We start from the raw sequence: 26,273 nt of genomic DNA on the forward strand, positions 1-26,273 counted from the left end.
GCAGACCGAACTGTCTCAACACACGATCTGGATGATGCCACTCTACTATATGGAAGCATATAAGAGGCTAACGGTCAACCAAATGTCTTCACCATCACGATAGTAATTAGGTAGTGATGACCAAATCTCTTGTGTATATGACGTCCAATTAATCTGACAAAAAAAAAAAAAAAAAGATAAGTATACATCCAAAATATTTTAATATTCATTTATATATACATTTGTTACCTGATTGTGCATCGGTCTTTCAAATATTTTTCGGTATACTAGCAACATATTTGTTGACTATTCAGAGGCAGCTAATACACTAATCCATCTAAAATTATAAAAAATACAATTAATTTATATTCTTACATAAAATGATAACGAAATAAATATATAAATGAAATAATACCTGGCACTTGGACGATGATCTGGGGCCTGTAACTGAACTTGTGGTGCTATAATTGAAAATCTATTATAAGCCCATACATGTAGTAGTATCAGTAGCCCTGCTATTTCCAACGCTTGTGCATTGGTAGCCCGACAAAGTTCTTTATAGAACCATGCAAGACATGCACCACCCCACGAGTACGTACCAACATGTTTGAAATCAGACAGTAGGGGGAGAAACATGAGATGTACTAGAGTATTTGACTTGTCAGCGAACAAAAAATCCTCCAATAAGCTGCATAATGTATGCTCATGCATACCTACGTACGTTGATGTCNATGTACTAGAGTATTTGACTTGTCAGCGAACAAAAAATCCTCCAATAAGCTGCATAATGTATGCTCATGCATACCTACGTACGTTGATGTCGTCGACATCGGGAGGTAATTCTAGAAACTGGGATGCCAACTAGGGGATACTCAATCTTGAGCCTTTCAGATCATCTGGTAGAACACCTAAAAGCTCTTCACAAACATTCTTCCAATCATATTGTAGTGAACCTGTCAATGGTTGCTCGTCCACTCGTAACCCAAACTCTATGGCAACATCCTACAGTGTAATTATACATTTCCCAAAAGGCAAGTGAAATGTGTGGATTTCTGGCCTCCAACGCTCAACTAGAGCAGTAATGAGGTGCTAATCAAGTTGGATAAATCCAATTTGTGCAACCCCAAGAAAACCTGCCTGGTCAACGTTTTAACGTAGGGAATAGTACGTTAATCAAATGGGATAGTATGCTGTGCAGATGCCTCCCTTCTCCGACAACTCAAAACTACGGTAGAAGTACTATCCCATATAGATTGTGAACGATGCATATTTTGTTGATATAGTTGTACAGGATTAGAAGAACCAGACTCCATTACCCAAGAAGTTCAAATTACATTACATAATAAAATCCATCACATAAAAGACACATAAAAAGTACATAAAAAGATACAATTACATGAAAAATAAATTCATTACATAAAAAGTACAATTACATAAAATAAAACTATTACGTAAAAAATATAAGTACATAAAAGATACAATTACATGAAAAATACAATTACATATAAAATATAAGTACATAAAAGATATACCTAATGACCCGAAGACGAAGCACCTAATATACGTTGTGGACAAGTACGTCTGTTATGTCCTCTCTTGCAAATTGTACATCGAACTTTTTGGCTTGCCTTTCTCCAATCCATTTCATTATGAATGCGTGTACTTTTTGGCTAACCCTGTTCTCTTAGTAAGTCTGCATTCGGACGAACTTTTGTAAATGATAATTCTGGCCAATAATTTAGGTGTTCTATTGGATAGAAGCGACCTTTATAACATCGCTTGAAATTGGATAATTTGTAGCATTCATCAATAAGTGGTATGTATGTCAAACGCATGTAATTACAAACTGCAATTACATAAGAGCATGGAATCTTGAATGACTGCCACTTATTACAAGAACAAGTTCTTTCTTTCAAGCTCAAAACTTGTGTATGTTGTCCTTTATAGGGAGAAATCATACTTATACCAATTTTACTTCAAAAGTTTGACTTTCCCTATCAATAGATGTCATTGTATGTGCAGATGCTCGTTTTTCCCACCTCTTAAGTTTTCTCAGGGCATATTCTATACATATCCCCACAATCGAGTGCTTCACTGATTTATTATATTCAACATTCAAAATACAGTATTGTGCGATAAAATGTTTGCCTAACAAAAGAAGTAATTGGTAACATTCAAGCCCCTTTGAAAACACCATTTATGCATTTAGCTGCATTGCTTGTCATCCACCCATAGTGGTACCCACTGTCATGTGATAGGGTCCATTTTGAAGGATATCATATCTAAGAGTTCCATGAGCGTGTTTGGATCGCTCCGATCTCACCGTGACCGAAATACATATTATACATTCAACACACAGTTATGCAAACAAATACTAATTGATGGCATGCTAAGACAAAGATATAACAAGATGAGAGTTCCATACCAGTTGAAGACCATCTTCGAAACTCCAGCACTCACAACACAGCGGAACCCTCCAAGCGGTCTACCAATGCCCAGCAGCAACGTCAACAAAAGCAGCACGAACAACCGCACGAACACAAACGCCGCGGGGACGATACTACCACTAAAGAGCCCCAAGTATTCTCGGAGTGAAAACCCAAAGGGTGGTCTTTAATGAATTTGGTAGAGGAAGGAGGAAATACGAATCGTGTAGACGATAAGCAAGTGGGAGGGAAAACGCCACTATCGCATAGCAGAAACGCTTATCGTTTAGGAGGAGCTACACGATCGTGTAGAATTTACTAAACGATCGTTTAGGAAAAGCTACACGATCGTTTAGTAAAATCGGCATACTATACGATTGTTTAGAGAAGCTATCCGATCGTGTAGGAAACAGTGTGCGATCGTTTAGGCGCGAAGTAGACGATCGTTTAGGCAGAGAGGCGACTATCTTATAGGCTCTCATTTTTCTTAAACGATCGTTCTCTATTCTCCAGCGCGCGCCTTTGAAATCTTTTGGGCGATTGAACTCCGGGCGATTTAAAATGAAAACCATTTTCATTTTAACTCATCAGTTACAATAACCGATGTTGCCCCACTAACCCACGTCCCAACGTGAAAATTGGCTTAATTATCATATAATTAACCAATTAATTAATAATAAATATAATCATATTATATTTTTTTTTACCCTATAGTTTGATATCACATATCTACTATAGTATTTTCTTTTCTACTTGATATAAATCATATTTATATCTAATTTCCTCCATAATAATGTATCTCATACATTTAGCCAATTATATCATATACAATTAACCAGTCTAATTATATCATATATAATCGAACTTCCTCTTGTCAATTTGAACATTTCAAATTAACCCAAACATTGGTTCTCGACTTTATCCAAGCTACCCAGGTGACCTAATGGACCTGTGGATCGAAGCTCCAACACTACATGAATGGCTGACTAAACTCTAGCCACGAGATTCACCATCCGTTAATTGTCAGTGATTCCACTAAAGACCAACAGCTGAACTCTTCTTACCACAGATATATTTTTCTGTCCATTGGATATAACCAATTATGAGTACGATGACCCTTCACAGATGCTCGTAAGTATAGCTGGACCAAATTACCGTTATGCCCCTGTAGTTACATCTCACTCCTTAAGTACCACTGATTCCTCTAATGAACAATACAACATAGTCCTACTATGTGTGAACACCTCTCGGGCTAAGAGAAGGTGTGTGACGCCACATTGTTCAAGCCCCAGAATCAGCCCTTAAGGGAGCCATCTATCTACTTACTTCTGTCTCGGGGAAAGAGTGAATTCCATCTTGTGTAGCTGAGTTCCCAGCTCCCAAATCAGACGAATCCCCAAAATGGTAGGTTTGAATCGGCGACTTGGCCACTCGTACCCATACAAATCAAAGAACCACCCTCAATGGTAGGAGTTCCCAACTCACTCAAGATTTAGGTCATGTTACCTATGGTCATCCTAGTGAAGTGAAGTCTTTGTCATGAACGGTGTTATATAACGAGACGTTTACACTTCATGGTCAGGTCTTATACAAACTCTTTGTATAGGACGCCCCCGCTCGCATATCCCCAACACGAATGATCAAGATCAGATCATCTGTGACAAGTCACAACATTTGTGACCATTCCACAAAGCGGGCCACATCCGTAGCGTTACTAGGTCAAGGTTTCCCTTCTATATCCATATACTATAGACCATTTTGGTTATCACTCAAGACATGATCCACTTGTTTATCACCACATACATGCTTGAGTCACATACTAATAACCAGGGATTTTATGTTTATTGGTTTGTGGTAAAGCAAATAAAACAAGTAACTGAGCAAAAATACAAGATGTGAAGTAAATATCATATATTAACAACACAAGCGTTCGTACAAATTGTTTACAAACTATAGGACACGAGACTTTAGCGATCAACCCCAACACATTTTTCCAAGTCAATATCTGAAAAGTATTCAAGGCATTCAGGGTTCAATTGTTTCAATTCTTTCATACACCGAATGAACTTGCGCCTTTGGTGTTGATTTTGTAGGGATTGGGGTCCTAATTCTCCTGGAGTCTCATTATTTTGTAAAGATACACATTGTTCAATGAATAAAATAAGTGTTATTTAATTCTGACATTTACTTATATCCAATAAATAAAGCTCCTTGGTTATCTTATGTGAACTTAAGCATGTATATGTGATATACAAGTGGATCATGTCTTAACCTAAATCGGTCTATAGTATAAGGATTAAGGTGAGATACCTGATCTTGGTAGACTACGGATACGGCCCGCTTTGTAGAGGTTTGTAAGTGTTGTAAACTACTACAAATGGTAGATTCCGACCATTCATGTGGAGACGTGGAGTGAGGGTGTCCTGTACAAAGAGTTTGTATAAGACCTGGACCATGAGATGACTAAACTCTATATATATCGCCGTTGATACTAGAGACTTGCATCTCACCTAAACGACCATAGGTGACACGACCTTAATCCTGAGTGTTTTGTGAGAGTGGCCAGATTGCCAACTCAACATGCTTACCTTTTTGGGGACTTGTCTGATCTGGGAGCTAGGAACTCAATTCACAATATGAAATTCACTTCTTTCCCGAAGCAAGGATAAGTAGAGAGATTGTTCCCTTAAGGGCTGATTTCGGGGCTTGAACATAGTGGCCACAACTTCTCTTTGGAAGAGAAGATTCAGTCATAGTAGGACTATGACTTATGTTCATTAGAGAGATCAGTGATACTTAAGGAGATAGATATAACTATAGGGGCATAATGGTTATTGGCCCAGCTGTACTTACGAGCGATCTGTGAAGGCTTGTCGCACAGCTGATTGGTTAAGATGGACACATAATATATCTATAGTGAGAAGAGTTCAGCTGTCGGTCTTTAGTGGAGTGCCTGGCAGTTAACGGATGGTAGATCCTGTGACTAAAGAGTTTAGTTAGTTATTCACGTACCGTTGGAGCTTCGGATCTACAGGTCCATGAGGTCCCCTTAGTAGCTTGGATTCATGTTGAGGATCAGTTTTTAGTATTGATTTGAAATGTTCAAATTGACAAGAGGTATTTTGATTATATGTGATATAATCGATATGATGTATGAGATACATCTAGTGGAGGATTGATGTAAATGAGATTTACATTAAGTACCATAGAATAGAAAAAGAACTATGGTTTATATGTTTCATGAGATGAAACATTAATACTATAGGTTCTAAATATAGTATGATAAGTTGGTTATCATTTATATTTATATAATATTAATTATTAGATAATTAATACTTTTTCTTTTTTAAATAAACCAAAGTAGTGGGTGGTTATTGGATCATGGTAACCGTGAGTATAAAGGAAAGTGGTTCCCTATTTTTGAAAGAAGACGTTTTTCACAAAAGTTTGAAAAGAATTTGAGTTTTCTCTCTGACGAAAAGAAATCCACGGAAGTCGTCAAGTAAATACAGATTTACTAAACGACGGCTGAGCGAGCTAAACGATCGTGCAGGTGCAAGCTAAATGATCGTGCAGTGTTTATTAAACGATCGCATAGCTTTGCTAGAGATCACTGGCCCAAGGTATACGATCGTGTAGAGTCTGTAGAGCTAAATGATCACATAGTTTTATCTAAATGATTGGGCATCGACCTATACGATAGGTCTCTGACTTCTCCCACTTGCCCAGTTGTGTACGCGATCGCTGTTTCCTCCGTTCGTTTGCCTCACACCAAGTCCAAACAGAGCCCACCCTCTAGATTCTCACACCGAGAATACCAAGGTCGCCTTGTTGGTGGTGTCAGACTCAACTTGACACCGTCGAGGTTTTCCAGAGGCCGTTCACTGTTGCGGAGGAGTTCGTGACCGAGGAGATCGTTGAGGACGAGCGTGAAGTGTTCGTGCGGTGTTGCAGTCGTGTAGATCGAGTGTTTGTGGTCGTTGTTGTTTGAGTGGTCGCGCATCGGAGCGTGGGGACGCTTCTGCCTTTGTTAGTACGATTTTTCCCTCTGTACATTTTTTGTTCATGCTGTAATTTCTCTGTAAATTGTATAATTGTTTTTTTGAAATCGATTGTAAACATATGTTAATTCATGATTGTAATTTGGAATAGTCTTGCTTCTGCTGCTTACAGAAATCATCGCTTCTGATTTCCTTCAGATTTCTTGCCTTAAAAACTAAATCTTTTAGTTGCTTTGATTTATATTTCGTATTGAAATTACTGGCAACATGGCGAAGACAATATCGATGGTACGCTCTAGGTTCACTCCAACCAATTTCCTCATTATTAATTGCAGCAAGAATGCCCTTTCTATCAAAAATCAAGCAAATACCATCTCTTTGGGTAACATATTCATGCAATTCCCACAAAAACCATGACCAATTGGACGAATTTTCACCTTCAACAATAGCAAAAGAAAGGGGAAATATATGCCCGTTTGCATCAATAGATAAGACAGTCAATAATTTCCCCTTATACTTTTCGTAGAGATGAATTCCATTGATCTAAATTAATTGGCCTACAATGTTTGAACCCTTCTCTTGCAGGATCGAAGGACCAAAAAAATCGACCAAAAATAGTCGTACCTGGCACATCAGACAGAAGGAAATACCAATCTGATCATGTTCCTAGATTGTAATGAACAAGAGCACTCAACCAATACGGAAGCTCTGAATATGATTTCTCCCAATCACCAAACACAACAATCAACACTTTTCTCTGGGCTTGCCATACCCGTCTATAATTAACATTATAGCCATATTGTAATTTAATTGCTTCTTGAAGTAGGGCCACAGGTACCCCAGGATTAGCTTTAACCAAATTTTGGATTTCGATACTCATAAAATTTGAATCAACCTATGAATGATCCTGTGTCAATTTTGAAAATAAACATGAGTGTTCCCCCTTGAAGTTTGGTGATTTCAAACATCCCATGAGTTTTACGCCGACATGCCCATAACCTCCAATCACAACCATCCTTCCATGATTTACATCTGACATACCAAAGATCTTGACTTGATTCCATTACAATAATCTCGTAGTGTTCTGTCACACAATATTTTTTTATAGCAAGCTGTAAATCTTCTTTAGTATTAAACAATATTCCTTTCTGTATTAAACTACAATTATCTATACATATACTCATTTCCTCCAAAGTTGACCCTAGTTCACATGTTGAATTTGTAATTTCCCAATCTATTTGGGTGAACATACCAACTCAAGATCATGTTCCCCACTACTATTGTTTCTAAATAATTCATCAACTTCAACATCAATATCACTGTCTCCATATTTCTAGGTTCAAGAATAACTAAATCTTCAGGACGCATCGACATATTTATTATGATTTTTTCAACTGTTATAGTTAACAAAAAATATGTTAATATGTCAACCCAACAAAATCCAATTTAAGTTCAACATATAAGATCTAAATATTATACATTTAAATCAACCGAAATCTAAGATCCATAAACTATACATTTAAATCAGCCCAATATAAAAACAAAATAGTATATCCATGAATCATACATTTAATTCAGACAAAATGCAAACAAAATAATATATATGAAGCAATCTTCATTTTTATAAACATATACATATATTTTCTTAAATTAACCCAACAAATAGGCCAACATAATCATAAAAAAAATAGCTCAACAAAATCTAATTTCTAGGTTCAACATATATCCAAAAATAAATCATGGATCCATAAACTACACATTTAGTTCAACCCAAATGCAAACAAAATATATATGAAGATTATACATTTAAATCATGGATCCATAAACTATACATTTTTGAACTTGATCATCATTTTTATAAAAAACTACATATATTGGGAAAAATTAAAGAAAAAACTTTACCTCAGTAAAAGAAAACACTTTGAATGAAGAAAATCCTTCGGTAGATCGACTCACGGTGGCAGCAACAAGAGAAAAAGGGGCGCCGCGGAGGTTTTCAGATGGTTTTCGAATGGAGGAAGAAGGAGAGGCGTTGCGGTTTAATGGAGAACGAAATCGTGTACACGGTACACGACTTGAGGTAATCGTGTACACGGTACACGACTTGAGGTAATCGTGTACCGGGTACACGATTACCTCAGTCAACGCTGCATGACTACCACATTGGCAGTCTGCGCATGCCAGATCAGAGGCACTCGTGTACTAGGTACACGATTTAGAGCTAATCGTGTACCAGGTACACGATTAAAAAAATCTATTTTTGTCAATCTTTTCAGCCCTACCCTATTTTTGTTAATATATATTAAAATAACATTATTAAAAAAAAAAAAATCCATAGCCATGCACGTGATATTTCTATATTTAATATAAAAAAAGAAGGGTTGTTTTTAAATATAGAAAAATGAACCAAAATATTTATAAAATATAGCAAAATTTTAGAACTATCAATGATAGATGCTGATAGACACTGATAACTTCTATTAGTGTCTATCAGTGACATTGATAGACATTGATAGAAGTCTATCAGTGTCTATCAGCATCTATTATTGACAACTCTAAACTTTTGTTACATCTTGTAAATATTTTCAATAATTTTACCATTGAAATAATTTTCCAAAAAAGAAAATAGTGCATCTAGATATTATGCTCTTTCACATTCATCTTTGAAATTTAAGTACAAATAATTGAGGAAGAAAATTAGTTATGCATGTGATGTATCTATATTTGTTATCGTTGTGGTTGAAGAAGTATTAAGTTTTAGGTGGCTCCAATGTTCATTAAACTATTAAGAAAATATGAAATAAGAAAAAACATACACAAACGCATCTATAAGAAATATGTAGGTGGGACAACAAAGAAAAAAGAAAAAAAATTAATTAATAAACTATCTCAAATGTTTCAATCTTGAATCTCTTCTCTACACATCTAAAAAAAAGAAAGATAAAAATCACACAAGCACATATCTAAGCATTCAAATTGATCTAAGCATTGCAGCGGAAGAACAAAGATCATCTAAGCATTCAAATTCACTAATTTTGACATAATATAATGCATGTTTCTGCAGAAAAATGGGTTTCAAGACATACCTCTTGTAGAACTTCTTCAAAGCTTCTTCTCCAGCTGCAATCTTCTCCATATCTTGTTGTAGACCACTTCAAGATCTTCCCTACTATTCTCTTGGTGCTCTAGATTTAGTTGTGGGACTCAAAACAAGCTTGAATCAATAGATGAAGGAGAAAAGCTCACTGCAGCAACCATTGTTGAAGAACCATTCTTCAAACCGAATTTTCTCTCAAAATTCTGTACATTGCATGCCCGATTTTCACTCCAATCTTCTCATTATATTGATCAACATGTAAAGAGAAGAGTTGCATGAGTTGCAGCTCATGCTTGAAGAAGACAAGGCAAATGGTTGCTATACGTGTGAGCTAGTTAAGTGATGGATAATGGAACAACCCATTTTTCCATTTGTGTTTTAGTTTTCTTTCCCTTTTCAATTTTATCCAAAAATAAAATTTTGATTTAAAAACCTATTTGATTTTAAAAATGAAAAATTAATTAATTTCATAAATTAATTAATTAATAAATAAAACTTAATTAATTTAATATCCAATATAAATTAATTTTAACACATTATCGTTTCTTTATATATTTAAATCATATTTAAATATATAAATTCTCCTATTCCGTTTAATTCTAAAATTAAACATATAATTATATCTCATATAATTATTAATTCCTTTAATTCTAATTTGAATGTTTCAAATTAACTTATCATGCTAGTCTAGAGCTAGTCCGTTACGAGCTAGTAGGGGGACCTCACGGACCTACAGATCATAGGCTCCAACGATCCGAGATTAATTGGCTAAACTCATTAAACCAAATTAATCTCCATTTGTTAACTAATGGGTCACTCTACTAAAGCCCATAGTTGAACCCCCCTCACTGTAGATAAGTTATGTCCACATGATTTAACCATAATCAGTAAGTCGACCCTTCACACGTTGTTCGTAATAATGGCTGGGTCAAATATCTGTTTTACCTCTGAGATTACGTCTTATTCCTCAAGTCCCTACTGATCCTCTAATGAACAACTAGTTTGTGATCCAATCATCAAACCAAACTCTCTCAGCCTAGTGAGAGGGTGGGGCCCCTTGTTCAAGATTTGGATCCAGTACTTGAGAGAACAACCTTTCTCCTACCCCTAAAATGGGTAGGTTTGAACTCCGTCTTACACCCTATGTCCCCAGCTATCTATCCGATCTTACCCCTGAAATGAGAGTCTTATTGAGCTGGCGCTGTTGTGCCAACCCTTAATTATGCAATTCTAAGGGCAATCCCGAATAAACAGGAGTTCATAGTTAGCTCAGGATTAAAATCGAGTTACCTAGGTCATCTAGGTGAAATAGTCAGTCTTAAATAGTATACAACAATATAAAGTAAGAGTGACTTATTTCTTGGTCCGGATCTTATGCAAACTCATTGCATAAGATGCCCCCACTCCTCATGTCATAACATGTACGAATTAGGATCACATCGTATGTAGCACTTTACAACTCTTTGTAACAATTACAGAGTATGGCACATCCAATGGTGTTACCAGAATAAGGTACCCAACCTCATTCATGTACCATAGATCATTTTGACTATTTACTCGAACCCGATCCACTCTTATGTCTCCACATAAAGTTCAAGTACTCATACAATAGTCATGGGTCTTAGTTTATTGGATTTAGACTTTCATACAATTTGTGAGATCAATAACAAGTATATTGATAATAGAAAATGTTTATCATTTTACAAATTGCGAGTTTTAGGATATAAAACCCAACAATACTCCCACTTGGACTAAAACTCTAGTGGATCAAGATATACAAATATATACAATGTTGAGTTTACATGGAGAGAATAAAATGTACAAATACAATAACCTAGGGCATTACAATATCCATAAATTCTCCCACTTACCCTAGTGATACAAAACTAGTAGACCTAGTCCTACTAGGTGACCCTTGAACACTTTAGCCGAGAGGGCCTTCGTAAATGGATCAGCTAAGTTGTCTTGGGAAGCAATCTGAGTGACAATGATGGCTCCTCCGTGTACAATCTCCCTGATGAGATGGTACTTCCGTTTGATATGATTTCCCCTTTTATGGCTTCGTGGTTCCTTTGAATTTGCAACTACTCCACTGTTGTCACAATAGAGAGTGACAGACAGGTGCATGTTAGGAACTACTTCTAGATCTGTCAAGAACTTTCTGAGCCATACTACTTATTTTGTTTCTTCACTTGCAGCTACATACTCAGCTTCCATTGTGAAGTCCATAATACAACTCTGCTTGATGCTTCTCCACACAACTGCTCCTCTATTCAGAGTGAATACTGACCCCGAAGTTGATTTCCTTGAATCAATATCGGTCTGAAAGTCAGAATCAGTGTATCAATTAAGGATTAGATCCTTAAGACCATACACGAGCATATAATCTCTCGTTCTCCAAAGATACTTGAGAATGTTTTTAACAGCAGTCCAATAGTCATGACAAGGATTGGACTGAAATCTGCTGACAATTCCTACGGCATAGTATATGTCGGGACGAGTACACAACATTGCATACATCAAACTCTCAATTGCAGATGCATATGGAATTCGATTCATCTCCTCAACCTCTTGAGGTGTCTTAGGACTCTGCTTCTTAGACAAGTGAATTCCATGTCTGAAATGTAAAGATCCTTTCTTGGAATTTTGCATTTTATACCTAGACAACATCTTATCTATATAAGATGCTTGAGATAATGCCAATGTTTTGTTCTTGCGATTTCGAACTATTTGGATTCCAAGAACATACTGTGCTTCTCTCAAATATTTCATTTGGAATTGTGAAGCCAACCATCTCTTAACGTCAGTTAGATATTCTACCTCATTCCCAATGAGTAGAATATCATCAACATACAACACCAGAAAATCGACAGTTTTGTTGACGATTTTCTTGTAGACACAGGGTTCATCAATATTTTGTTCAAAGCCATAAGATTTGATCGCAATGTCAAATCTCATATTCCAAGATCTAGAAGCTTGTTTTAATCCATAAATGGATCGATTAAGCTTGCAAACTTTTTGCTCTTGACCCTGCTATATAAACCCTTCTGGTTGAGACGTATAGATACTCTCTTCAAGATAGCCATTCAGAAAAGCTGTCTTGATATCCATTTGCCATATTTCATAATCATAAAATGTAGCTATGGACAAGAGTATTCTAATAGACTTTATCATGACAATTGGAGAGAAGGTTTCTTCAAAATCTAACCCCCCTCTTTGGGTAAACCTTTTTGCCACAAGTCTAGCTTTGTAGGTCTGTACCTTACTAGCTTAGTCTCGTTTTCTCTTGTAGATCCACTTGCAACCGATGGGTTTTACCCCTTCTGGTTGATCTATAAGATCCCATACAGAATTGAAATATATAGATTCCATTTCAAGGTCCATGGCTTTAATCCATTGATCTTTGTCCACATCATTCATTGCTTGATTAAAAGATAATGGATCCTTTAAACCATCATCTGGTATGATGATTTGAGTTTCAGTTAAACTCATGTACCGGTCAGGCTATTGCACAACCTTCCCACTACGACGAGGCATTCTCAACTCTTGAGAAGGATGTGAAGTATCAGTTTCATCAACAACTCTTGTTGAAGGACCTACTCGATCAACAATTCTTGTTGATACATTTGTCGTTTCTCTGTACATTTCTTCTATTACTAGCTTACTGCAAGGTTGATGGTTCTTTATATAATCTTCCTCCAAGAAGGTTGCATTTGTTGATACAAATACTTTATCTTCCTGAGGATCATAAAAGAGACCACCTTTAGTTTCTTTTGGGTAGCCTACAAATAGGCATACTTTTGAACGGTGTTCCAACTTTTTAGGATTTTGCACCAACACATGTGCTGGACAACCCCAAAGTCTGAAATGATATAAATTTCCTTTACGTCCTCTCCAGAGCTCGTAAGGTGTTTTAGAAACACTTTTCGAGGGAACCATGTTCAAAATATACACTGCAGTCCCAATTGCATGTCCCAAAAAAGGTTCTATTTCTCCTCTCTGCCACACCGTTCTGCTGAGGTATGCCAGGGGCTGTGAGTTCAGACTGAATTCCACGTTCTATCAAATAGTTATGGAATTCTATGTCCATATACTCACCACCTCGATCCGATCGAAGCGTTTTAATCTTTTTACCTAATTGGTTTTCAACCTCAGCCTTACACTCTTTGAACTTTTCAAAAGTTTCAGACTTTTGGTGTATTAGGTAAACATGCCCATATTTGAATAATCATCTATAAAAGTGATGAAATATTCAAACTCTCCTCTTACTCTAACATTTAGAGGCCCACAGAGGTCTGAGTGAATAAGCTTTAGGGGTTCTTTGGCTCTAAGACCTTTTCCATAAAAAGATCTTTTTATCATTTTACCCTAAAGACAAGACTCACATGATGGTAATGAACTATCTTCTAACTTGTTTAAAAGATCGTTCTTAACTAATCTCTCAATCCTGTTGAGATTTATGTGACCCAGTCTCAAGTGCCAAAGATAGGCATTTGGAGAAATATTCCTTTTCTTATGAGTCCCAGCAGTTTTAAACATCTCTGTGTTCAAAACAGCTTTGACCTTAGTTAATTTTAACATGTACAAGTTATTTTCTAATTTTGTAGAGCAAATCTGTTTATTTCCCATTTTCATGAACACTTCACCATTTTCGAAATAAACTTTATAATTTTGTTCTAGCAAACAGGAGACATAAATTAGATTCCTTTTCATAGAAGGACTATAATATATATTTTTCAAATAAATGTACTTATCTCCTATAAATAACTTCATATCTCCCACTGCTTTGGCCAAAACAATCTCCCCAGTCCCTACCTTAAAGATTGTTTCACCTTATGTCAACTGTCTTCAGGAACTTGTTTCCTGTGAGATAGTATATACATGATTACCGGCACCTGAATCAATTATCCAGATTTTATCGTTTTCCACTAAACATGCTTCGATAACAAGTAAATCATATTTATCTTGTTGTTCGAATTCAACATTCTCATCTACATAATTCATAATTTCAGATGAGTTGGGAGATAGAGGACAATCCTCTGCTAAAACTCTTTTGGTATAATCAACCGCTAGTAATTTGTTTGTTGATTTGATTTTACTGTTATGTACATCGGAAGCGAGTATTCTAGAACTCGACATGCTGATAAAATTCAAAAAAAATTCTAATTAGAAAATTGTAACTAAATCTAAAGTCAAGTTTTAGGAAAAAGTAATAATGTACCCATAACCATTATTTATTTGCAACGATATTTTAGTGAGTCAGAATATGTGCTACCAAGGGGCAGTCAGATACTCCTTCACTAAAACAAACAATTTTGATCAAACACTATCCCCGGAATAACTCTTATTCCTATTGTCTCTGGAATAACTCTTACTCCTATAGCCGTTTAGTTATCGTTTTCGGTCAAGATCTTTACTAACAACTTAGTAATTCTTGTAAGTGTGACCTGCCATTTTCAGATTCTATAGGACGGTATGCACATACAAGACTTATTTAATTATAACATATATCAAATGCATAAATAATTAAACACAGACTGGTATGGTTTTAGTTTTGGTAAAAACAAGCAAACAAAACCTAATTATTACAAAACAGCTTCCAGACCGCTCCTGGACTGCTCAAACCGTTCCAAAATGAACTGGACCCGAACTGCTAAACCGGACCAACCATGTCTGAACCGGACCAGCCAAGAACCATTCGAAGCTGAACCGGACCATACCACAAGAGAACCGGTCGAACCGATAAACCTTGCACATGTTCAACATCTCACTAAGTCTCATCGTTTAGCAACGACGACCATCGTCTAGCATTTTTCCAAATCGTTTAGTAAATGCTTGATCGTTTAGCGCGCGAAAAGGTAAACGATAGTTTAATGCCATCGCATAGCATTCAACACATCGCCTAGCTCCCACATAGAGGTAAACGATCGTGTAGTGTTAGCGCATAGCAACTCGACGCATCGTTTAGCTCCCAATCAAAGATAAACGATCGAAGTAAGCGATCGCTCAAGGCTATCGTATAGCTCTTCATCACTATCGCTTAGTTCTATTATATAGAACCAAACGATCGCTTAATGCAATCGTCTAGCGCTGTATGTCATCGTTCAGTATCCGCCATGTAGCTAAACGATTGCTTAGCTCCATCGTATAGAACATCATCGCGTCATTCAACATTGTAGGTAAGAGATTTGTTTAGTTCCATCGCATAGAAACTTCAACGCATCGTTTAGCACTTTGTCTATACGATCGCTTAGCTCCGCATCTAAACGATCACTCAATGCTATCGCGTAGCACTTCATCCATCGCTTAGTGCGCATCGTTGCTAAATGATCGCATAGTACCATCGTATAGTAAATTCAACGTATCGTTTAGTTCCCACGCCAAAGTTAAATGATCGCTTAATGCTATCGTATAGCAAATTGAACGCATCGTTTAGCTCTCGTAGGTACACGATCGTCTAGCGTTCAACATCATAATGACCATCGCTCATTGCTATACGATTGTCTAGCTTTTCTTCACATCGTGTAGCGTTTGGAGCTAGACGATCGTTTAGCAACTGGAACCACAACGACGATAAGAACAGAGGCTGATTTTTCTGGAACTACAACTCGGCCTCTTCGCTTGTTTCTTCGATTTATAGCTTAATTTCTACTCTAATGACTCCAAATAAATTACAGACTCTTGGGAACATATTAAAGCTCATCAAGTAAGAGCCAATTACAAATTTAAATGAGAAATTAAAGAGAATTAAACAGCTAAATCTCAGAAAATCATATCAGTGCATCAGTTTCATATTTCTCATATAAAACACCCACCAAACCAAAATTAAACCGAATTGAATGCTTATTTGATGCTCTGATACCAATTGTAGGATTGTATCAATTGCAGCGGAAGAACAAGGATCATCTAAGTATTCAAATTCACTAAATTTGACATAATATAAAGCATGCTTCTGCAGAAAAATGGGTTTCAAGACATACCTCTTGTAGAACTTCTTCAAAGCTTCTTCTCCAGCTACAATCTTCTCCATATCTTATTGTAGACCACCTCAAGATCTTTTTCACTATTCTCTTGGTGCTTTAGATTGAGTTGTGGGACTCAAAATAAGTTTGAATCAATGGATAAAGGAGAAAAGCTCACTGCAGCAACCATTGTTGAAGAACCATTCTTCAAACCGAATTTTCTCTCAAAATTCTGTACATTGCATGCCCGATTTTCACTCCAATCTTCTCATTATATTGATCAACATGCAAAGAGAAGGTTACATGAGTTGCAGCTCATGCTTGGAGAAGACAGGCAAATGGTTGCTATATGTGTGAGCTAGTTAAGTAATGGATAATGGAAAACCCATTTTTCCATTTGTGTTTTAGTTTTCTTTTTCTTTTTTCAATTTTATCCCAAAATAAAATTTTATTTAAAAAAACCTATTTGATTTTAAAAATGAAAAAATTAATTAATTAATAAATAAAATTTAATTAATTAATTAATTTAATATCCAATATTAAAATTAATTTTAATACATATCCCATCTTTATATATTTAAATCATATTTAAATATATAAATTCTCCTATTCCGTTTAATTCTAAAATTAAACATATAATTATATCTCATATAATTACTAATTTTCTTAATTCTAATTTGAACGTTTTAAATTAACTTATCATGCTATTCTAGAGCTAGTCCGTTACGAGCTAGTAGGGGGACCTCGCGGACCTACAGATCATGGGCTCCAACGATTCGAGATTAATTGGCTAAACTCATTAGACCAAATTAATCTCCATTCGTTAACTAATGGATCACTCCACTAAAGCCCATAGTTGTATTCCCCTCACTGTAGATATATTATGTCCGCATGATTTAACCATAATTAGCAAGTCGATCCTTCACAGGTTGTTCGTAATAACGACTGGGTCAAATATCTGTTTTACCTTCGAGATTACGTCTTATTCCTCAAGTCCCTACTGATCCTCTAATGAACAACTGGTTTGTGATCCAATCACCAAACTAAACTCTCTCAGCCTAGTGAGAGGGTGGGGCCCCTTGTTCAAGACCTGGATTCAATACTTGAGAGAACAACCTTTTTCCTACCCCTAAATCGGGTAGGTGTGAACTCCGTCTTGCACCCTATGTCCCCAGCTATCTATCTGGTTTTACCCCTGAAATGGGAGTCTTATTGAGCCGGCGTTGTTGAACCAACCCTCAACTATGCAAATCTAAGGGAAATCCCGAATAAACAGGAGTTCATAGTTAGTTCAGGATTAAGATCGAGTTACCTAGGTCATCTAGGTGAAATAGTCAGTCTTAAACAGTAAACAACGTTATAAAGTAAGAGTGACTTATTTCTTGGTCCGAATCTTATGCAAACTCATTGCATAGGACGCCCCCACTCCTCATGTCATAACATGTATGAATTAGGATCACATCGTATGTAGCACTTTACAACTCTTTGTAACAACTACAGAGTAGGCCACATCCAATGGTGTTACTAGAATAAGGTACCCAACCTCATTCATGTACCATAAATCATTTTGACTATTTACTCGAATCCGATCTACTCTTATGTCTCCACATAAAGTTCAAGTACTCATACAATAGTCATGGGTCTTAGTTTATTGGATTTAGACTTTCATACAATTTATGAGATCAATAACAAGTATATGGATAATAGAAAATGTTTATCATTTTACAAACTGCGAGTTTTAGGACATAAAACCCAATATGAAGGCGGTCCTTTGATTTGTATGGGTGAGAGTGGCTAGATTGCCGACTAATAAGCCTACCATTTTGGAGATTTGTTTGATTGAGGAATTTGGAACACACAAGATAAAATTCACTCATTCTCTAACGTATGAGTAAGTAGATAAATTGTTTCCTTAAGAGCTGATTCCAGGGCTTGAACAATGTGGCGTCACACCCTCTCTTGGCTCAAGAGGAGTTTGGTCATAGTTGGACTATGACGTATTGTTCATAAGAGGGATCGGTGATACTTAAGAAGTTAGATGTAATTACAGGGGCAAAATGATAATTTTGGCCCAACTGTACTTACGAGCAATTTGTTAAGGGTCATCACACTATTGATTGGTTATATCCAATTGACATAAAAATATATCTGTAGTGCGAAAAATGCAGTTGTCAGTCTTTAGTGGAGTGATCGACAGTTAATGGATGTTGAATAGTTTAATTAAAAAAGTTTAATTAACTATTTAAGTACCATTGAAGCTTCAATCTACAGATCCATAAGGTCTCCTTTATAGCTCAATAGGGATTAATGAGAATCAATTTTAGATTAATTTGAATTGTTCAAATTAATCGAGAGAATTAATTAGATATGATATAATTAAATTATTTATATATGTGATATAATTAATATAATGTACTTGATACATTATAATATAAAATTTATTTGAGAAGAAATAAATATTTGAATATGATTCAAATATTAATTATATAGATTAGATTCATATAATTAAATTTAGTATAAATGTGATTTATATTAAATACTACAAATGATTGAGAATTAAAAAAAAGTATAGGTCATATTTTATTTGATACAATATAAAACTTATAGGTTATATGTTATATTTGATATAACATATAGTTACATATACATATAATAAGTATCTTCATCGTTTTTTTCATAGAAGGGGTCTTTGTGTGTGGATTCTGCAAACTCTTTTGTAAAAGTTTTTTTCTCTCCTTTAAAATCTTTATTCCCTCTTCCCAAAAATATACAGAGCCCACATCAGAGCCCACATCTCCTGTAGATTTTAATCCTAAAAGAAAACACATAGGTCTCACTTGTGGTGGTGTCATCATTGGATGTTCGTGTTTCCACAAATTATTCGTGAATGATTTGAGAGTTTCATGAAGATCTTTGGCTTCAAGGGTAAGCACTCTTCTTTTTTTTTTTTTAATGCATGTTATAATTTTTTTATTTTATTTTGATGCATATTGTATGTTCTGTAATTTCTTTGTTTTGTGAAATTAAAATTGTGCCGATCCCCATTTCCGCTACGGAACTTCACAACTCCTACAAAGAGAAGAGAGAAAAATGTCCAAAAACCACCGAGAGGTGTACGTTGCACGAGTATAGTAAGTCAATCCTGTTTGCTTAGTGCGAGACTATCACAATGCTTGTCTATGAACGGAGTAGCTATAACCAAATCTCCTAGATCAATACTTATACTGTGATATTCCTGAAAAAAAAAAAAGAAATTTATGCAAATAATATATATGAAATATACAAATAAGAATATGGTGGAATTATTTAATGCCTCTTTATCCATGGTTATTCATTCCTTGAAAATATAAATATGGAAGTATAAACATGAATAGCCAACCATTCAAGGAAAGTCCAAAATCTTAAGAAATGATATTGTTCCAAATAAAAACAATGTAAAATCTTGTTTTCACTTTGATTCGTAGTCTAACACTTTTTTCTTCTTTTACATGTCAAGAAATGATGATCACCCAATTACCAAAATCTTCTCTTTCTTTTCTTGCTTTCTTTCTCTGTATGAATCTCTTCAAGTGGATGAAAGAACTTCATATCCATCGTCGTCCTACGCACATTGGCCAATAACTGCTTCCTTCTTTTCCCTCGATAAAATGATAGAAATGGAGACATTATCAAATGAACTCATTCGCTTTTGACCGCATTGTAAATACGACGAACGAAAATCAGGGAAACACGAAAACTTATAACTCCCAGCATCAAGAAGAATGCGTAACATATACAAGCATTATACCCTACGAAGAAGCACAGCTGCAAGAAACCATTCATATTTGATCTGGCATAGAAGTATATGCAATATCCAAACATAAAGATGGCCGTTGAGCCCCCAGAGAACATTGATCTGCACAGTCGAAAAGGCAGTAATTATAAAGAAGAAAATGGATGACATTCTCAAAAAGAACAAACATGCATCATGAAGGCTGGACAAAATAGATACCTCCACCACCATTGATGATCTTCAACCGATAGCTGAATGTAAGTCAAACCAACGCTCAAAATTGCAGTGAGTATGATAAGGATGATGAATGTGATGAACAAAATGCTAGGAAGAGTGAAAATTTTGAACCCCCAAATGCTTGCATACAAGTGATGTAATTCAAGAACAACTGCGCTGAATGACAACAGACCACTGATGAACATTTGACAAGGAAGTTTTCTGAACCAAGCCAAAGGAGGAATCTCTCGTGGGTTTCGCTTGGTGGCACAAGGCGCTTGAAACTCCGATCTAAAGTGATGTCCTACTATACCACCAAATGCAAGCAATGGGAGGCTGATAAAAATATATATGAGAAGAATCACTATGATGGTGCCAATAGGCAGTTCTGCAGTTGTTCCATTCGATATAGCGACAATATTTAGGATAGAAATTATGACGAATGCTGGCCCCAAATACAGAATCCCGGATAGAATAACACTTCTCTCCTGTAAATCAGAAGTTGAAATCAAAGGAGAGAAGGAAATGACATCATTAAAATAATACGGCAAAAAGATATATCAAAGAATTAACACACAGAAAGAGGCAAATATTACCCATCCAGTCTCGGCAAACTGGCAGTGGAAAGAAGCAGAAGTATACCCAGAAACGACTGATGTAAGAGAATAGATTAAAATAATGGAAGTGAATAGTGATCCACGATTGTATGGGTAAAAGATTCCCAGAAACGCCAGAAGAAATAAACAGAAAAACCTGTTGGAAAAAATATACAAAATGAGGGAAATAAAATCTAGATTTGATGATAATCACACTTAAAACTGCTAGTGTTAGCCTCATGAAAATAATATTTCTATTATGGGTCAAAACACTTTCTTTCCGCAATCTGTTTGATTGCACATGACTAATGGACCCTTCAACATAAATTGGAAGGAAATTTTCACATAACATATACTATGGCAGAAATGTTAGAAGACTAGGGGAAGCAAGAAAGGGGAACTATCGCTATAGCAAAACTGTGAATCACCCTGCATACCAAGGGAAAAATTGTCAATTTTATCATTTAATTGGGCTGAACTAAGAGTATATCACTATATTTGGACAAAATCCTCCAAGATTAGTGAAAATATAATTGAAAATTTGATCTATAAAACTGAGAAACATGGCGTTAGATACCAAAGGAATACAGTTTTATAAGCTGGATGGTCCATCAGGTTGAGAAACTGTCTGTCAGCCCCCAACTTTGCCCACTTCACTATCTCTCTGTTAACAATATGATTACCTACAATATGATCACCCTCGCTCTTTCTGTCTAGATTTTCCAGAGACCCAAGTCCCTTTCCCCAGATGAAAAGGAAAAATGCTAGTCCAAGTCCAAACTGATTTCTTTGTTTCATTCTTCTATTTTTTTTTTGTAAGCATACTTGTATTCTAACAATAGTACTCATTATGATGCTTAAAAAAAAAGCACAAGGTCACGTCCTCTTCCGCTTTTTTCTCTCTAGGTTTGCCAAAAATCAATTTTTTTTCCCATGAAGGGAAAGATAAATTCATTTCTGGAATGGCTATTCCTTTTTTCACTCTGCTATAATTTTGTCACTTCAGATCCCAGTTTCCAACTTCCTACTAGGAGACACCTTTTAGTTTTCTATTTATCCATTATTTTCTGGTTAAATTATAAAAGAACACCCTTGAATTTTGCCATTGGTTTAAAAAATACCCATGTACTATCAAAGTATCAATATTACTCCATAACTTTCACAAATGTTTCAAAAATATCCTTGGAGTAGAAATTCTTTTAAATTTTGGACGAAAATTGAGATATGAAATGGTGCATTAGTGTCCTAGAAAGAAAATTTAGATTAGCACATCATTTTAGGTCATCGTCTACCACACAATTCCAAGTCTCGATTTCTATTCAAAATTTAAAGGATTTCCATTCCATGGGTACTTTGGAAACATTTATAGAAGTTAAAGATAGGGGTATTTTTGAAACCAATGGTAAAATACAAGGGTAATTGTCATAATTTACCCGTTTTTCCCCCTCTGTCTGTCTTGTTCAGTTTATCTGAAGTAAAGCTTGCATATGAACTTTTTAGTCCTTTGATACAAACGTGAAGACATGCAGAAAAAATTCAGTATTTTTCTTGTTGTTGTTATCTATTAAGTATTAAACGTGTCCTGTGCAAGTAAAACAGTGTCAACGTCATCACCTACTACGTCAATGACATGTTAAATTATTAAGTTCAACAATGACATTGGAATAACGCATATATATTTCCCGTTCGTCGTTGTCAACAACCATGTCTCCAATTTTTTGTCACTAAAAGAAGGAGAAGCTGCCCATCATAATATTAGACCATGTGTTGACATTTGCCCTTCAATAACATGGCCAAAACCAAATGTTTTTGAGGAATATTAACTCTCAATTTCAAGATCATTCAGACTTTCTTTAGAACTCAAGAATGCAATTATACAATCTATAGAACAATGCCTTAGAAAAATCAACTCTCAATTTCCAGCTCATTTAGGCTTCTTTAGAATTCAAGGACACAATTCTACAATCTATAGAATAGGTCTTATTCAAATAGTTGGTAACTGTTTAGTTATTGGTTTTTTGTTTTTGAAAATTAAGCCAATAAACACAACTTCCATCTCCAAATTTCTTCAATAGTTATCTACTTCTACTTAATGGTTTAAAAAACTAAGCCAAATTTTGAAAACTAAAAAAAGTGGCTTTAAAAAACTTATTTTTGATTTTGGAATTTGACTAAGAATTCAATCATTGTACTTAAGAAAGATGCAAATCATTCTAAGAAATGGGAAGGAAATAGGATTAATTTTCAAAAACCAAATACTAAAAAGCAAGATGGTTACCCAATAGGCCTTAGATTTTATTTAGCACTATATTCCATTTCCAGCATTCATGCAGTGCCATGCCATGTTATACAATTGGTTATGTCCTTCATGTAGTTAATTGAATCTCAAATAAAATAAAGAGAATACAATATTGAACCCACTATATACCCCTTGAAGTGCTCCTTACACTCCACTGCATGTTTGGTTTCAAATAAATTTAACATCGGATTTTTGGTGGCACCATGTGTTCTGCGTCGACCTCTATGAAAACTAGAGTGTGTTTTTCCTAGAAAGCAAGTGATGGTTTTATTTTAAAATGCGTTGGCCTAAGGTTGATTCAGTAAAAAACAGGCAATTATATTGTGGTGCCGATGACAATATGGACAAAATTCTTCTTTTATCAAAATGCATAATAAAGAAGCTAGTATTGCTGTTGAAGCATATCAATATTTTATGATGAACATAGCTTATAGAAGAAATAGTTCAAATTAACTTACATAATCAGCAGCTGTGTACCGACACCCAAAACAGCACTAAAGAGGGGTAAATTTTGAGGACATCTAAAAACATCTCCATGAAGATACTTCCAAACAACCTCTTTTTCATCCTCTTCGTCACCACCAGAACACCTAAAACGCAAAAAAAGTAGGTCAGCTAATATACAAGACAAACTTTTTTAAAATACTCGAGCAAAATTTATTTACAAGACATTACTTCCTCAAATCATTCTTCAGACGTCGCATAAAAAGCAAAGTAAGCAATCCCATCAACAACACAATTATAGCAATTGAATTAAGGAATGAAAACCAGTGGATTCTCTGACTGACAGGCAGTAGTGAAGCCCTTGAATACTTATTCATTCTATCTCCATACTGAGCCGAAGTTTCATTCCAAAAAATAGAATAAGTGAATTTAACATTGAGTTCAACATCATCTGTTATATCAATGACATGATTTGGATCACTAAATGCACTAACTTCCACAATTTGGTTCCCATTGAAGGAAGCATCAAACTGAATATGTGTGAAGAGATAATATTTTGGACCCTGCTTGTCTAGGGTCCAACTTTGGTCATCAATTTTGCCAACAAAACCCCACATTGGAAGATCATCACAATACATTTGGAAGTAAAAATCATTCTTGACAGCATCTCTGAACAGTGAAACTTCAGCACCTTTTAACTTCTTTTCACAGAGAGTCTCCCATGGTTTTTCTTCCCTAAATTTCATCCCATGCAAGGCACCAGTCAGCCGATCACCATTCAAAACTTCCCCCAAGGTCGCTTTCTTTTGGACTACTGGATCTGCAAGCTAAGGAGAAGATCCTTAAACATATTATTGGATATTAAAAACATTGGAACAAAAGTGATTCTAAAATAGGATACCTTAACAACATGTTTACAAACAACTGAATAACCTTATTGGATGCTCATACAATTCAAAATTCTAAAGGAGGTAATCCAAATAACGATGCAACTTTTGCAATTAACTAGCATATATCATCACATAGTGCTAATATCTATTCAAACGTGAAAGTCTTTCAATTAGGCTCCTTTAAAAGGCTAACCTGGATGGCAGAATGGTAATTCATAGTATTGGTAGGTCTCACTGCAAGAAAATGGGAAACGAAGTAAACAATCAGACGAAGCAAGACATAAAAAGAGAGAGAGAGAGAACAAATTCAATATAAGTTAAAATAGTATTCTTGCTCCAATAACAAAGTCACCATTTGTAACGTTTGAAAACTAGTCCAACGAGAAACCTCATCGCTAAAGCTACAAATATTTGACACAAGGAGGTATCGCTCTCAGTCCTCAGGTTATAATTAGTTACAAAAAGTGAGAAATATGTTGAAAATGTAGTTCCAAGAATTATCCAGTAAGACATGACTGGAAGAAAAATATGATTATCAGTCAATAAGTCAATTCCAATTTCATAGTTTCTCCACATTCCTGTCAATTTCAATGTTCCACCTCGTATGCTCATCTAAACTTTGGTACAATCTACTCTAAACCTATACACATATATGATCTTCGTTAAGAACTCATCGACACAACAATCTTCAACGCAGTTCGAATTTCACACATCCCTACTTCAGAGTCACAGGCTTATGATTGGTACAAATCAGTTAATTAGAAAGAAGGTCAAATTAGTAAAGGATATGGATTCAAATGAACTACCTGGGATTGTGCAGAGGTCCGACCTTGTTGACGAATAACGGAATTGGATCTCCGATATTGTAGCGGTGATTGAGCGGCGAAGCAGTAGAGAGACGACATGAGAAGTCAAGGGAACCGAAAAGCACCAAAACGGTAATGAATTCAAGAAGAGACCTAGACATTGTTGAAGAAGAAGAAGGTGGAGATCAAGTATGAGAGATTGGAGAGAGCGAATTGCTGGAATGGAAGAGTTTGATGGCGATTGGTGGAAAATGGCGACTCAGAACCATGCTTGAGTAGCCTTTGACTTCATGATTCTACTTCATGATTCTGCAGTGATTTTGCAGTATGCAATTTCGGAATCTAGAGCTTTGCGTCGTCCCTAATTCCAAAATACAAAGAATTCAGTTGGATTTACGATGAGGAATTTGCAAGAAACGGTGGGATTGGCTTGGTAGAAGAAAATTTCATAAAATATCCCAAAAACTCGATTTTTTTTATGGATGATCTCTTTCTAAAAACTTTTGTAGGGCAGAATTTTTTATTTTCACATGTGAAACATCAGATATATCCTGAATTTTTAAAACCAAAGAAGCACCTATTCCTATTCTCATTCGCATTCAAGCACTCTTCTCAGTTTTCTGTCCAAACTTCATCTAATGCTCCTATTTTCTCTCCGAACTTCATCCGAGGTTCTTGCCGGTCGTCTCTACTCACTTGCCATCATCATCATGATCTGAAAGTATGCGACTTTTCTCCTTGAATGCATGTTGATATTCTAGCGTTGACGAGCATTTAGGGTTTAA

General features: G+C 35.6%; 1 protein-coding gene across 2 annotated transcripts; it reads right to left on the reverse strand.

The window, feature by feature from the left end:
* Positions 1-19,767: 19,767 nt before the first annotated feature.
* LOC120083396 (transmembrane 9 superfamily member 5) lies at positions 19,768-26,001 on the reverse strand. Of its 2 annotated transcripts, none has more exons than XM_039039148.1 (7): positions 25,489-26,001; positions 24,876-24,916; positions 24,024-24,612; positions 23,807-23,938; positions 21,050-21,206; positions 20,457-20,941; positions 19,768-20,360 (listed from the first exon to the last, which is right to left on the reverse strand). In XM_039039148.1, exons 1-7 carry the CDS (start codon positions 25,647-25,649, stop codon positions 20,144-20,146), a joined length of 1,782 nt encoding a protein of 593 aa, XP_038895076.1. In that variant the 5' UTR covers positions 25,650-26,001; the 3' UTR covers positions 19,768-20,143. The 2 variants fall into 2 exon arrangements, with proteins under 2 accessions (XP_038895076.1, XP_038895077.1); XM_039039149.1 differs by having other exon boundaries at positions 24,024-24,619; positions 25,489-25,623.
* Positions 26,002-26,273: the final 272 nt, after the last annotated feature.

This window comes from Benincasa hispida, chromosome 8 (genome assembly GCF_009727055.1).
Source record: "Benincasa hispida cultivar B227 chromosome 8, ASM972705v1, whole genome shotgun sequence".
NCBI classification, from domain to species: domain Eukaryota; kingdom Viridiplantae; phylum Streptophyta; class Magnoliopsida; order Cucurbitales; family Cucurbitaceae; genus Benincasa; species Benincasa hispida.

What these genes read in the sequence shown, in the direction of transcription:
- LOC120083396 (XM_039039148.1), bottom strand. Translation starts at nt 25,649, where the DNA reads ATGTCTAGGTCTCTTCTTGAATTCATTACCGTTTTGGTGCTTTTCGGT. An exon ending in ATTACCATTCTGCCATCCAG is followed by an intron (nt 24,613 to 24,875) that starts GTTAGCCTTTTA and finishes CTTAGCTTGCAG; the next exon opens with ATCCAGTAGTCCAAAAGAAA. An exon ending in AGTTTGCCGAGACTGGATGG is followed by an intron (nt 20,942 to 21,049) that starts GTAATATTTGCC and finishes TCTGATTTACAG; the next exon opens with GAGAGAAGTGTTATTCTATC.